Genomic DNA, 15,393 nt, shown 5'->3' with positions numbered 1-15,393 from the left:
CACCTTTAGCATAGGCTGAGTTGCTAAGTCAGTATTAGCCTTAAGGTGAAAATGCAAAAGCATAATAAATATCTGTGGGAATTCCCTCTGCAAATAAAATGGTCGTAGGGATATGATAAGAGCTTGATTTTGGGGATGACACTAATGATCACGGAGTTATACCACACTTTATTTACTTACATATAGACACCTCCATCAAGGAATCTAACTGTCAGGATAGTAGGGAGAGGAGCCAATGCTGGCCCAGTCTTTTCAGGCTGTGATGAATACTGCCATGACTGCCCTATTTCCATGGCTTGGAATCCTGATTTAGGTGTGATATATGAAAGCACATGACATACCAGAGGATATATGGAATGTTAAATTCACTGGTAGTATTTCTCTGGTTACCTATCAATGATAAATCACTAATTTAAGCAAGGCAAAGTTTTACTAATATTACATGATAATAATAACTGTAAGCTGTAACACCTGCAAACTGTAACTTTATGGCAGTCTAAAATACCACTAAGTTGGACACCAAATCTACTCATAGCATTGTTTAAAAAGGAAGGCTACAAAGACAGTTCTCTCTCTCATACACACAGTTTTGTGCACAAATGACACGTAACTCTATAGGCTAATGTTATACAATTTTATATCTGACTGAATAAAATATGTCTTGTAATAATTTCCTGTGTTCAGCATTAGCACATTGCATTTGTACCAGATATTATTTAGTAAAGATGTGTCTCTAATCATGTTTTTAATTCCTCTTCCGGCCCTGCACCAGCGGCTGCAGCAGTAGGACTTGTGGTGGCAAAAAATATGTTCACATTATGTTTAATCAGAATCAGAATACATTAATAACCCTTAAGGAAATTAGGCTTGTAAGAATAGGCAGTATTCCTTAAGAAAAATGAAAAAAATCAGCGTCAGCAACAACTAAATCCCAAACAACAACAATAACACGATAGTTTTAGCTGTGATTAGGATGGTCTTTGAGTGCTTGAGCAGTCGAGTATGAATGGCTGTATTTACCTGCAGTAGGCATTTAGAGTCACTGCTGCTTCTTGCATGCATGAGAGCAGGAGGGAAAAGAAAAATACATAATTGATACTGATGTTACTGTTTAATTAGTCATAATCATGAACACAAATGATTTCAACTGTATCAGTTTGTAAGTAAAAAATGAGTATTGACAGTATTGATACATTAGTTTATTTTGACAGCGCAGAACAACCTTTTGAGGTGTTTAGAAATCTCCTTCATTTTTAGTCCATATATAATTGGATTGAAAAGGGGAGGATACATTACGATTTGCAAAGTCAATATTGAATGTACAATCTTTGGAAAATTAGACTCCAGACCAGATATAATGATATCAAATGCACACAAACACAAATAGCTGATCAAAACTATCAAGTGGGGCAAACAGGTCTGTGCAGCTTTTCTCCTGACTTCTTTACAGCTTTGATAGGATATCACAAGTATCCTGGTGTAAGTGAAGAATATGAAAACTGCAGGGAGAATTGCAACATTAAATAGTACAACCATATCATATACAGTCTGTGCTTTTGAATGCACACATAGAAGCTTGTAAATTGTATTGTTGCAAAAAATTCCAGTGAAAGTAAAGTTACAGATTTTTTTATTGGCCATTAATACAGCTGCCACTGCAACCTGAGAAGAAGGCACAATCCAAGCTAAGGTTAAAAAAATGCTGATAGTGTTTTTTGTCATGATAATTGGATATTGCAGAGGTTTGCATATAGACACATATCTGTCATAGGCCATGGCAAACAAGAGTAAAAATTCTGAACCACCCAAGGAGTAAAACATAAAAAACTGAAAGAGACAGACGGAATAAAATATGATCTGTCTTTTAGATAAAAAGTCAATCAAAAGCTTTGGGTAAATAACAGTGCTTAACATAACAGAGTTCAATAGCAAAGCTGCAATAAAAATGTACATAGGCTCATGGAGACTTTTCTCAACCACAATGAGGAATACAATGGTGAAATTACAACAGAGTATGAGAATGTATACAGTAAACATGATCATAAAATAAAGATATCTGTATTTGTTCACATGGAAAAACCCATCAAGAGTTATGTATGATACATTTAATGCCAGCTCCATTAAAATGATGAACCAAAATTGTAATAAATAAAATGAGATATGACAGCAAGTGAGAGAAAACAGAAAGTGAACACCTACCTTGTCCTGATCGGCATATGAGTGGACTTAAGAAAGTGAATGGTTTGACTTCTACTTGGACTCTGTTCAGAAAACTGCTTCACCCTCTATGGACTTCATCCCTAACGTCATCCCTAACTCTCCAGTACAGTCCTGTGTTAAACTGTTTTCTCAGTACTGCCCCCACTGTTTTTTTGACTATTAAAACATTTAAGGAATTTCTTGTTTCATTCCTGATCACAACCACATTTATTGTGAATCTTTAGATACAGTTCGTGTATGATCATCTAGCTCTCTATAAAGCCGCTCTTGTCTGATATTGCCCGAATTTTCATTTTGGAGCGCCTCAATACATTGCAGAGCACAAGTAAAAAGTCTTTCAACATCTTCTTCATTGGTTCTCACCTCAAACAACAAAGAATGTATGTAAAAAATGACAAGGATCTGATGTAATTTCATTGTAGATGAGGTACTGTCAGACACAGTCTTTCCAGATTATACAGGCAGCTAGCATATCCAGGATGCCCCGGCTTGTTGCAATAGGCTGCTACCCTACAACAATGTTTGGATAGTCACTGATGAAGGCAAAAGATTTTTCAATTATACCTCTAACAGACTGTTGTAGACGTCACCGCAGTGTTAGCTGTGCATTAATGTGTTATTTGTTTTTCCTCACCTTCCTGTGCAGCTAAAATGCCTTCCTGTTCAATTGAAATCTTGGTTTTCAGTAATGTGCTTGAGAGCGTTTCAGTAGTGTGTGTGAGAGATAAAATTTCAGTAGTGTGTGTGAGAGGTAAAATTTCAGTAGTGTGTGTGAGAGCGTTTCAGTAATAATGTCCCTTACGGCACCTCATAAACTGCTACTACAACATGTTGAGCAGAAGCAAAGCTAAACCAAGGGAACTGCGGAGGACTATAAATATCTTGGAGTACACATAGACAATAAAATGGACGGGTTAAAAACACCTCTGCACTTTGAAGGAAAGGCCAGAGTCGTCTATATTTTCTGAGGCGATTGAGGTCCTTCAACATCTGTCGGACAATGCTCAGAATTTTTTACGAGTCGATTGTGGCCAGTGCGATCCTCTATGCTGTTGCATGCTGGTGCAGAAGGTTGAGGGTCGCAGATGCCAACAGATTAAATAAACTGATCCGCAAGGCCAGTTATGTTGTGGGGATGGAACTGGACTCCCTTAGGGTGGTGTCTGAAAGGCGGATGTTGACCAAGATAAAGACAATGCTGGATAATACCTCCCACCCATTCCAGGACGTGCTGGCTTCTCACAGGAGCACGTTCAGTGAGCGACTGAGATTACCAAAAAGCACCAATGAACAACACAAGAAATCATTCCTGCTTGTGGCCATCCCCCTGTACAACTCCTCCATCTAATACACTGTAAACACTGCAATAGTTAAATCCTTTTTATATTTATTGTTAATTTTGATATTTATAATTGAATGATTTGTATATATTAGTGCCATTTCTTAAATTTGTATAATCTGTAACTTATTGTATTGTTTAAATAGTTTAGTCTATTACTGTTACCGTCTTGGAGCAACCGTAACCCACATAATTTCCTTAGGGATTAATAAAATATTTCTGATTCTGATTCTGAAACCACTACATGTTGTGGATATAATGTACAGGCAAACGGAACATTTTTAATATTATTGTATCCCCAGAAAATAGTCTGCTGTGTTTTGAGAAATGTTTTTTTTTCTACTTTTTCATTTTATTCAACTTCAGTTGTGTCCTCTTTGTAGCATTTTTTTTCTATTTGCCGGTGTTTTCTTAAGTTGTAGTCCATTTGACCTCTCTGGGCCACCATACATAAAGTGTTGTGACAAAGAGTATGGGCTGTGGTGGACAGCTTTGTTATGTTTAAGTTCAATCGGAAATTTCCTCACAACTAAATATTTTACTGTCAACTGTTAGTGGTATTACAACAAGTGATAGGCCACGTAAAATCACAGAGTGGGGTAAACGGATGCTGACGTGCATAGTGTGCAGAGGTTGCCAACTTTCTGCAGAGTTAATGGCCTAAGATCTCCAAACTTCTGGTCTTCAGATTAGTTCAGGAATATATTCCATTAAACCGCATTCACGATTTATGATCACTGTTACTATTAAGCATTTATTTTTCTTTTCATTGTTATATCAATATCTGATTAATCCTTTAGTTATGTCTCTTAGGCTACACCTCCTGGAGCACTTCCAATGATGCACCAAGCATCTCTTCTCCACTTCTTTCATACCCAGTGTTTTCATATACCACTACTGCATCCCATTAACATTTGTCTTTGTGTGTGTTTTGCTATGTCTTTCTATGCTCTGGTATTTTCTATTTTCTCTTTCTCCTCACTCTCAACCAGCTGTAGCAGATGGCTGCCCCTCCCTGAGTGTGGGGCAGGGAGGTGATTTATTTTTGAGCTTCTGACAAAGCTCATGATATCTTATGTCAATGAGACCTCCCGTCATCTCCAGAACCAAAAACTTTGTTTGGTTCTTTATCATCTGCAGGTTTCCAAGTATAGTCCTAAATGTTCCAGGCATAACTTGTCCTATATTTAGAATGCTTGCTTGGCATATACTGTTTGAAAGTATATGCTATAGTCTTCTCTTGTACAGAAAAAGTTGTGTGCATGTATGTGGATACGTGCATGCATGCTTACGTGTGGGTGTGTGTGTCCATCTGACAAAAGGGCATGTACGTGAACTCAGTTATTTATACTAACTCGTCTATTCCACATTCATTTCTAATGATAGGTCATTTCTGGCCAGGAAAACCAAGAGTGTGCAAATGTTAACCACCAATAAACCACCAAAAATTGTATGCAGACTAACTTTTACTATGATGGTTCCTTTTACAGGATGTTCCAGTTGCCTTTTTTACTCTCTTGATCAATGACTGCAGAAAACATTATGCCTTATAATGCACCATAAACCTGCTTCTTTTACCAGTGTGTTGCACAATAAATAAATTACTAATAAATTAGTAAATAAATGTATAATAACACTACATTATTTCATGCGTCTGAGCAACCTTTTAAGGTGTTTAGAAATTTCTTTCATTTTCAGTCCATATATGATTGGATTGCAGAGAGGATTATAAGTTATTATTTGGAGTGTCATTACAAAACGTGCAGTTTTGGGAAAATCAGATTCCAGTTTAACAATGACAACATCATAGGTAATCAAAACAGAACAGTTCATCAAAACTAGCAGGTGAGGTAAACAGGTCTGAACAGCTTTTCTTCTGACATCTCCACAACTCTGAAAAGCAATTATGATTATCTTTGTGTATGTGAAAAGTATAAAAAGCATAGGCAAAAGTACGAGATTCAACAGAACAATTACACCGTATATCGATAATTCGTTTGAAGTCACACAGAGAAGCTTGTTTAGTGATCTACTACAAAAATTTCCTTTCAAAGTAAAGCTACACAGTTTGCTATTAATATTTAGTGCAACTGGCACTACAACATAACAAGCAGGTACCAGCCAAGCAAAACACAGCAGTAAACTGACAGTAGTTGTTGTCATGATGGCTGGATATTGCAGGGGTTTACAAATAGACACGTATCTGTCATAGGCCATAGCTGACAATAATAAGAACTCTGAAGAGCTTAAAAAGTAAAACATAAAAACCTGAAAAAGACAAGCTTGGTAAGATACGATCTGTTTATCAGATAAGAAGTCAACCAAGAGCTTTGGGTGGATATTAGTGCTGAAAAGAAGAGAGTTCAATAACAAAGCTGCAATAAAAATATACATTGGCCTCTCTGCACATTTTTGCTGCGATCAATTTTAAATTTGAGCTCTGCTTTGCCTTCTGCATAATACTCATGGATCTTTTTGAAATGTGTCAATCAAGACTTCCTGTACAGGAGTAACAGTTCTGCCAGTGCACAGTCTACAACCTCAAAACAGATGCAAGATCAGAGTGTCTCCAGGTGCCTACAGTGCTCAATTGCAGAGACTTTTTTATTCATATTGTGCTTTAAGAACTTTTCTGATGGACAAAAGCTTACAAAGCTCTGTACTTAAGAACTTTTGTTATCACACTAAAACAACGGAAAACAATTGTGACATAAATGTACAATTATCTGCTATATTAAACCCTTTTGCACATAGTTTTACTTATATTTTTTAGTTATGTGATGATTGCAAAACCCTGGAGGAGAACAAAAAATGCCTACTTATTACTCCTAATCACACTGCTTCAGGTGTCACTGTCAGTGCCAATGTAAAAGTGCAGGGAAATAACCCTCTTGGCCATGGGGGAAAATTACAACATATATGCAGAGGGCCATGGGGATGGATGTTCCCTCCACAAGCTTAAGGGTCAGTTCCCAGTAATTCTGCATCAGGGAGGGTGAACCTGTCCCTTGCTTTTTTCTTTACAGTGTCACGGTTTGTGGGGCAAGCTGTGTGGTGTTTGTGAATAAAGGACCCAAAATGCAGGCAAAGTAACAATGGTAAAAATAAAGGCAAAAATGCGGGATGGGGAGCTGTTAGGTCTGCGCTTACAGGCCCCGCTGGTTCAGAGACTTATCACCATGAACAAAGCAAGACAAACAGCGATCCATTTTAACTTGCAAGGGAAGCCGATCGGATCAGGGTCTTGGAGCTAGGAGCCCCTCACCTGATGCCAGACAACTCCAAAAAAACCCACCAGCCTTTACACACTATATATACACATGGAGGGAAACAAGGCAAACAGGAAGGAGGCACAGCTGATCCTAATTAACATGACGAGACAAGAGACATAGACCTTCAAAGTAAAACAGGAAATCCACAGACTGAATTTACATACACAGACTCAGGGACATGAAACAGAGCACAGAGAGAACACATGGACAGGATAACTAGACACCAACAGAAGCAAAACTAGAAACGCTGAGAACAAAACCTAAACACTAATATAGATAACATTGAAGAAATCAAACATCAAATCAGAACAAAACTCAAAACACTGGGTAACCGATCCAGCACCATGACACACAGGGCTTTCTTGAATCCCTCTTTGTCTGGTCCATCAGCCAGGACCAGTTTGGATCATTGGGATACACAAACCCATCCACTGTAAAAAGCTGGTAATCGACTAATGTTCTGATTTGCTCAGTCTAATTTTGATTTATTAAACTAGAAACTAGTGTTCTTGAGTCTGGGCTGATATTTATTTTGAGTTCAAACAAAATGAACAAATGAATCTTCTAAATTTATCATAGATAATTGGCAAACCTTCTGGAGGAAACCTGGTCTTGTTAGGAGAGACGGCATCCATCCCACTTTGGATGGAGCAGCTCTCATTTCTAGAAATATGGACCAATTTATTAAACCCCCCAAAATATGACTATCCAGAGTTGGAACCAGGAAGCAGAGTTGCAGTCTTACACGCCTCTCTGCAGCTTCTCTCCTCCTGCTACCCCCGCCAAAAACCCATCTCCATTGAGACTGTGTCAGCTCCCAAAAAGACAAAAAACAAACTAAACACCAGCAATAAACAACTTAAACATAAAAAATCACAAAGAAAGAACAATACAGTATCCACATCTGAACCAAAGAGTAAAACAGTGTAATGTGGATTATTAAATATTAGGTCTCTCTCCTCCAAGTCTCTGTTGGTACATGATTTAATAATTGATCAACAAATCGATTTACTCTGCCTTACAGAAACCTGGTTGCAGCCGGATGATTATGTTAGTTTAAATGAATCAACACCCCCGAGTCATTCTAACTACCAGAAACCTCGAAGCACAGGCCGAGGGGGCGGTGTGGCAGCAATTTTTCACACCAGCCTATTAATCAACGAAAGACCAAGACAGACTTTTAATTCATTTGAAAGCCTGATGCTTAGCCTCGTCCACCCCAGCTGTAAAACTCAGAAACCAGTCTTACTTGTTATCATCTATCGTCCACCTGGGCCTTACACAGAGTTTCTCTCTGATTTCTCAGACTTTTTATCTGATTTAGTGCTCAGCTCAGATAAAATAATTATTGTGGGTGATTTTAACATCCATGTAGATGCTAAAAATGACAGCCTCAACATGGCATTTAATCTGTTATTAGACTCAATTGGCTTCTCTCAAAATGTAAAAGAACCCACCCACCACTTTAATCACACTCTAGATCTTGTTTTAACATATAACATAGAAACTGAACATTTAACAGTGTTTCCTAAAAACCCTCTGCTGTCTGATCATTTCCTGATAACATTTACATTTACAATAACTGATTACACAGCAGTGGAGAGTAGACTTTATCAAAGTAGATGTCTTTCTGAAAGTGCTGTAACTAAGTTTAAGAATATAATCCACCCACTGTTATCATCTTCAATGCCCTGTACCAACATAGAGCAGAGCAGCTATCTGAACGCTACTCCAACAGAGGTCGATTATCTTGTTAATAATTTTTCCTCCTCACTACGTACGACTCTGGATACTGTAGCTCCTGTGAAAACTAAGGCCTCAAATCAGAAGTACCTGACTCCGTGGTATAATTCTCAAACATGTAGCCTAAAGCAGATAACTCGTAAGCTGGAGAGGAAATGGCGTGTCACAAATGTAGAGGATCATCATTTAGCCTGGAGAAATAGTTTGCTCCTTTATAAGAAAGCCCTCCGCAAAGCCAGAACATCTTACTATTCATTCAATCATTTATTATATAGCGAATCAACAAAATCGCTCAAGCGTTATATTGTACAGTAATACAATAAAAAAAGAAAAAACAATCATATATTCGTCACTGATTGAAGAAAATAAGAACAACCCAGGTTTCTCTTCAGCACTGTAGCCAGGCTGACAAACAGTCAGAGCTCTACTGAGCCAACAATCCCTTTAACGTTAACTAGTAATGACTTCATGAACTTCTTCACAAGACTGCTGAAAGAAGTCCTGCCATTAATTAATTCTTCGATCTTAAATATGATCAACCTATCTCTAATAATCGGCTATGTACCACAGGCCTTCAAGGTGGCTGTAGTTAAACCTTTACTTAAAAAGCCATCCCTAGTCCCAGCTGTCTCTTCTAATTATAGGCCAATCTCCAACCTTCCTTTCATATCAAACATTTTCGAAAGAGTAGTTGTCAAACAGGTAACAGATCATCTGCAGAGGAATGGCTTATTTGAAGAGTTGCAGTCAGGTTTCAGAGCCCATCACAGCACATAAACAGCTTTAGTGAAATTTACAAATGATCTTCTTATGGGCTCTGACAGTGGACTCATCTCTGTGCTTGTCCTGCTAGTGTTGACCATGTGTTCGATACTGTTGACCATAATATTCTATTCTTAGATTATTTAAAAGTAAAACTGGAGGCAGAGCCTTCAGTTTTCAGGCCCCTCTTCTGTGGAACCAGCTTCCAGTTTGGATTCAGGAGACAGACACTAATCCTAACTTAAGATTAGTCTTAAAACTTTCCTTTTTGGTAAAGCATATAGTTAGGGCCTTAGTTATGCTGCAATAGACGTAGGCTGCCGGGGGGATTCCCATGATGCATAGAGTTTTTCCTTTCAGTCACCTTTTTCACTCTCTATGTGTTAATAGACCTCTCTGCATTGAATCATACCTGTTATTAATCTCTGTCTCTCTTCCACAGCATGTCTTTATCCTGTTTTCCTTCTCTCACCCCAACCGGTCGCAGCAGATGGCCGCCCCTCCCTGAGCCTGGTTCTGCCAGAGGTTTCTTCCTGTTAAAAGGGAGTTTTTCCTTCCCACTGTCGCCAAAGTGCTTGCTCATAGGGGGTCATATGATTGTCAGCTTTTATAAGGACCTTTTTAAGAGTGATTTCTCAGAAAATCCCAGTTTGTGCAATAGCTTCTTCAAGGGACTCCCTCAGGTGGCGGCTCCAGCCAATCGAAAACTGGAGGTTCAGCCAACTTTGCATGAACTTCATACTGCTCTGATGACTTTTCAGAATGGTAGAACTCCTGGCATGGATGGTCTTCCTGTTGAGTTCTACAAAGCCTTTTGGTCTGTGATGGGTGAGGATTTGCTGGAGGTTGTCACAGATAGTCTGCAGAGAGGCTTGCTGCCTCTGAGCTGTAGAAGGGCGATCATCACTCTCAAGGTCAAGGTAACTTTATTTATACCCATAGGCAAGGTAAATTTGCTTTACAGAAAAATGATAGCATTTGGCATCCCTTCAAAAACACACATACCTAATAAACCTCACTGTAGCACATATATAGTAATTTAATATTTCGAATGAAAAACAAAAACAGTTCTTATTTAATTCAGTGATAGCAACAGGGACAAAGCTATTTTTATAACGCTTTGTCCTGCATCTTTGAAATAGAAACCTCCGTCCTGAGGAAAGAAGCTGAAATTCACCCCTTAGAGGATGGGAACCATTTTTAAGGATTGATAAAGCCATCCTCCTTACCTGCTTAGAGTACAGGGAGGCTAAACAAGACTGTGGCTCACCTATCAGACGACTGGACCATCTCACTATCTGATTTAGAGAGCTTTTCTCTGTGACAGAGGTCTGACCAAACCATGCCACCAAACAAAAGGATAAAACAGACTCAATAAAAGAACGATAAAACAAAGTTAAAATTCTTTGGTCAATGTGGAAATGAGCAAGTTTCCTAAGGCAATAAAGGTGCTGGTGACCCTTTTTACAAACTGATTTGCAATTCTGATCAAAGTTCAGTTTTTCATTGATTATGGTCCCAAGATATTTATATGATTGTACTTGCTCTATTTTCTGACCTTTAATTAAAGTGACTCCGTGCCCATCTGCTGCCAAAGAAGGGAGCTCTACGCAATTTGAAGAACTGGAGACCAGTCTCGTTGTTCTGTACAGACTTTCTTTTGCTTAGTCCTGGCCACCAGACTTCGAGACGTGCTGGCTTTTGTCGTTCATGGAGACCAAACGTATTGCGTGCCCGGCAGGCTGATAAGTGATAATGTCACTTTGATTAGAGATGTTTTGGACCTCTCTAGCTCTTTGGGCATAGATGTTGGTCTCATTTCTCTAGACCACGAAAAAGCTTTTGACCGGGTTGAACGCCAATATTTGTGGCACACTTTAACTGCTTTTGGCTTCAGCCCAGGTTTTGTAGCAGTGATTCAGGTTCTGTACCGTGACATTACCAGTGTACTGAAAATAAATGTGGATGTTGCGGGGGTGTCCCTGGAAGGGGCCTCTGGAAAAACTTTGTATAGGCTGCTGGTAAAAACTCTCAATCAAGACAAGCTGAATGGACGCAATGACACGGTGTGGAGGACCCATCTCTCCTTGGCACCTGACATCAAACCAGCATGGAGATCCCTTTACAAACCTCCCCTCACGAAAAAACATGCAGACTTGCAGTGGAGAATTCTTCATGGCATTGTTGCTGTAAACTCTTTTGTTTCTGTTATTAACGCTGCTCTGGAAGACAAATGGGCCTCAGCACCTCCCTCTGCAACTGGCTGCTGGATTTCCTCAGCCAGAGGCCTCAAGCGGTGCGTGTGGGCAACAAGGTCTCAAACAGCATCACCCTGAGCACGGGGGCTCCACAAGGCTGTGTGCTCAGTCCTCTGCTCTTCACCCTGCTGACACATGACTGCTCACCAACCTACAGCTCCAACCACCTTGTGAAGTTTGCGGACGATACAACGCTGGTGGGGCTCATCACCAAGGGCGATGAGACCCACTACAGGAAAGAGGTTGAGCTCCTGACCACGTGGTGCAGAGACAACAACCTGCTGCTAAATGTTAGCAAGACCAAGGAGGTTATTGTCAACTTCCAGAGAGGCCACACCTGTCACCCCCCATTGACCATCGACGGCGCAGCGGTGGAGAGGGTGAGCAGCACCAAGTTCCTGGGGGTGCACATCAGTGAGGACCTCTCCTGGACCACCAACACAGCATCACTGGCCAAGAAAGCACAACAGCGCCTCTATTTCCTGCGCAAACTCAAGCGGGCAAGTGCTCCACCACCCATCCTGACCACATTCTACAGAGGAACCATTGAAAGCATCCTTTCCAGCTGCATCACTGTGTGGGGCGGTAGCTGCACTGACTATAACAGGAAAGCTCTACAACGCATTGTGAGAACAGCTGAGAGGATAGTTGGTGTACCACTCCCCTCCCTGCAAGACATCTACACCACCCGCCTCACCCGCAAAGCCATCACAATTGTCAACGATGCAACCCACCCCGCGCACTGTCTGCTTAGCCTCCTGCCCTCTGGAAAGAGATACAGAAGTCTCCGCTCCTGCACTACCAGGCTCACCAACAGCTTCATCCACCAGGCTGTGAGACTGCTGAACTCTCTCCTCTCCCGGCTCCCAGCCAGCAGAACCACCAGACTGGCAGGAGTATAGGAAGACAGACTGGACTCTACCCTCCCCCACCCCCCCACCCACGCACACTCCCCAACAAGGAAACACTCTGAACCAAGAACTGGAAAACACTCCTGACTGGAAACAACTACCTCTGCATTGCAATTGCACACACCTGCTGCTATATATTTTTAGTATTTTTTTAGCACTATTTATATTATTTATATTACTACTACTGCTGCTACAGTCTTATGCTGCATTAAAACAAAAACCCTTACCAACCACAACCTGGGACTACCTCAAGTAGACTAGTATACTACTTTCCAGGGCACACTGTTGGAACACTTTATCATATGTTCGGTCTTGTCTTGTTATATCCTGTATGTTACCTAAATATAATGCCTTAAGTCTACCTGCACTTTTTATTTTATATTACCTTATTGTTAGGACTGTTTTTGTTGTGCATCTGCACTTTATTGTTGTCAATGTTTACGCATGGGACAGTGTGAAACGTAATTTCAATTCCTTTGTATGGCAAGTACATTTGAAGAAATTGACAAATAAAATTGACTTTGACTTTGACAAATGTCCGTTCTGTGAGCAGAAGGAGACCGTTTCATTGTTTTTCTGAATGTGTTCACCTCTCGGCTGTTTGTGCTTCTAAAAGCTATCTTTAGTAGATGTAAAAGAAGAAAATTAAATTTAACAAATCAGTGATCTGTGAATTCGTATTTTTCTTTTTTGTCTTTCAATTCAGGTGCTTTACACTTGTCCTCTCCCAGCATTCAGCACTTCAGACACTCAACACCCCACCCAGACGACAGCCTTACCCCGACCTGATGAGAAGGATGGATGACCAAAGGACAAACTGGAGAGTGGAGCTGTTTTCCAACTATGTAAGCTATCACCTCACATTGACTACAAACTGTCTTGAAGACTAAATTCTTCCAGTAGTTGGTATAAGTCATGGTTCGATGTCAGCAGCACTGTAGGTTTAAGTTTATTTATAGTTTTCATGTGTGTATGTTGGATTTAAAATTGCGTTTTAACAACATACTGCAACTACCAACAATGAAAATCTGTTGTGTGTTAAAATGACAACTTTCTTGTGTTATTGCTTTGCAGGGCAGTGTCTTTAGCAATCCTGGAACAGCTGAGAGTGGACAGAGCTGCACAGAGGACCAAAGATCCACTCTCAGCACTTTATATCTGACCGGCCCCAGCACCACCCCTCTTCACCCAACGTGAGGAGGGACCTGACCCCGCCTGCACAGAGGGAGTTGTGGACATCATTTCTGTGTCACTGGGTTTAGGAACCTTCTCACACACACACACGGATGAACACTGTCACTGGAAGATGTCTCCATTGCATCAGCAGGATGTAAGCATTTATACAATATTGCAGTTTGTGATGTTTTATACATGTTTTTATCTCTTCATTTAAAACTAGGAGATATAAAATAAACCAATTTTCATAATATTTTCTGTGTATTTCTTTTATAATAAGTTATTTGGAGCATCATTGCAGCCTGTCAGCTTTTTATTGAGGATTTAGAAAGTTGTTGGTGGCCTGAGTGTGTACAGTGGGGAGTTGTTTTTGTCACATGGTGAAAGTGACCTGATGGGGAGCAAAAAGACAAACTGAACAATTTGGGGATTCACAGACTTTTGTAATCCTTTGAAAAAATGAAGAAAACTTGTTCTCTGTAAACAAAAAGCTCAAATATAAACCATCCTGACACACTGACAGAAATGATCTGCTATCTATAAGCAGGACAATGTTTTCATGAGCCTGGTGGAGGTAATTTGCATGAGTTTAATCTCCTGGTCAAAACTTGCATGATTCTGTTAGGACTGTAACTTTCTCCTGTTTATTTATTAATTTGTGTATTGTAGAAGATTAATACATTCACCAACCTATTCTTACTTGGCCTGAATGTTTGAATGTTTGCAGTTTCAGGTCATCCTACTAATCAGTTTTAAGTACTGTAGAAAGTGAGTACCAATTTAATCAAGTCCTGGGATGAAATGGGACAAAAGGGTAATGTGACAGCCACATTACCGGTAGTTCCCTTTCCTCGTTTAACAATGTGTAAGCATACTGCTTTAACCTGCAATTTACTGCATGTTATAATGCTGCATGGTACAACCACAGTCTGCTAACCACCCATGATCGAAGGTTTTGAGGTCTTGCTCGAGCTACTGATGAAGCTTTATCAATGATTGTTATGTTTCCCAACCACATTTTATCCCGATGGTCCAAGGCTTACATCTTTATGGTCACAAACGTACTTCTGTAATTAAACAGTAACCAATTTATTACTTTAATTTACATTGGGAGCATTAATGAACATAAATCAGATTTAACCAGATTATGTGTTTAGGTCAAGAGGCACAGACCATCTTTAAGAGGCTCTTCTTGAATGTCTAATCACACAGTGTTTGTGTTTGTCTGCAGCATCACTGCAGCAGAGTGGGTATAACACAAGGCCACAGTCACGTGGTATTAAGTCAATAAAATACCCTTAAACAAAGTCAGAGGGATGTGACTGAGGTTATCAGTATGACCGCTCCATAGATTTCCTCCCTGATGCTCCTTTGCCTTCTAGATATCAGTACAATTTTTAAACCCAAATAGGTCACTTAAAGTATTTTAACCTCCTAAGACCAGAAATCTCTCATGGCATGCATTTTTAATTTCTTTGCTATTTGGGCTGATTGGGACCTGATGAATGTAAAAACATAGAATTACCGGATTGTTTTGGGGGGTTTTTTACCTGATTTTTATCTCTGAGAAAAATGAGATCCAGATATGAGGACATTCATTTAAAATTTTGATATAACAGTGGCAATATACTGTCCTCGTAAGTGGATATGCATGATACCACGTGACTCGTTATCGTGCTTTTGGCTCAGATACTGCCGAGCGGTTTTCCATA

General features: G+C 39.8%; 1 protein-coding gene and 1 long non-coding RNA gene across 2 annotated transcripts; one reads left to right on the top strand and one right to left on the bottom strand.

Moving 5' to 3' along the window:
* Positions 1–1,190: 1,190 nt before the first annotated feature.
* LOC109198169 (olfactory receptor 6N2-like) lies at positions 1,191–3,573 on the bottom strand. Its single transcript, XM_019353755.2, has one exon. The coding sequence runs from the start codon at positions 2,119–2,121 to the stop codon at positions 1,195–1,197; it is 927 nt and encodes a 308-aa protein (XP_019209300.1). The 5' UTR covers positions 2,122–3,573; the 3' UTR covers positions 1,191–1,194.
* Positions 3,574–9,865: 6,292 nt separating this feature from the next.
* LOC109198168 (uncharacterized) lies at positions 9,866–13,914 on the top strand. Its single transcript, XR_002059098.2, has 3 exons — positions 9,866–10,256; positions 13,212–13,350; positions 13,580–13,914. It is a non-coding gene; the product is annotated as an uncharacterized LOC109198168 (long non-coding RNA).
* The last annotated feature ends 1,479 nt before the right edge of the window (positions 13,915–15,393 follow it).

The sequence above is a fragment of the Oreochromis niloticus genome, unplaced genomic scaffold, assembly GCF_001858045.2.
Source record: "Oreochromis niloticus isolate F11D_XX unplaced genomic scaffold, O_niloticus_UMD_NMBU tig00007657_pilon, whole genome shotgun sequence".
NCBI classification, from domain to species: domain Eukaryota; kingdom Metazoa; phylum Chordata; class Actinopteri; order Cichliformes; family Cichlidae; genus Oreochromis; species Oreochromis niloticus.
The sequence above is the reverse complement of the archived record's forward strand: the minus strand, read 5'-3'. Positions and strand labels throughout refer to the sequence as shown.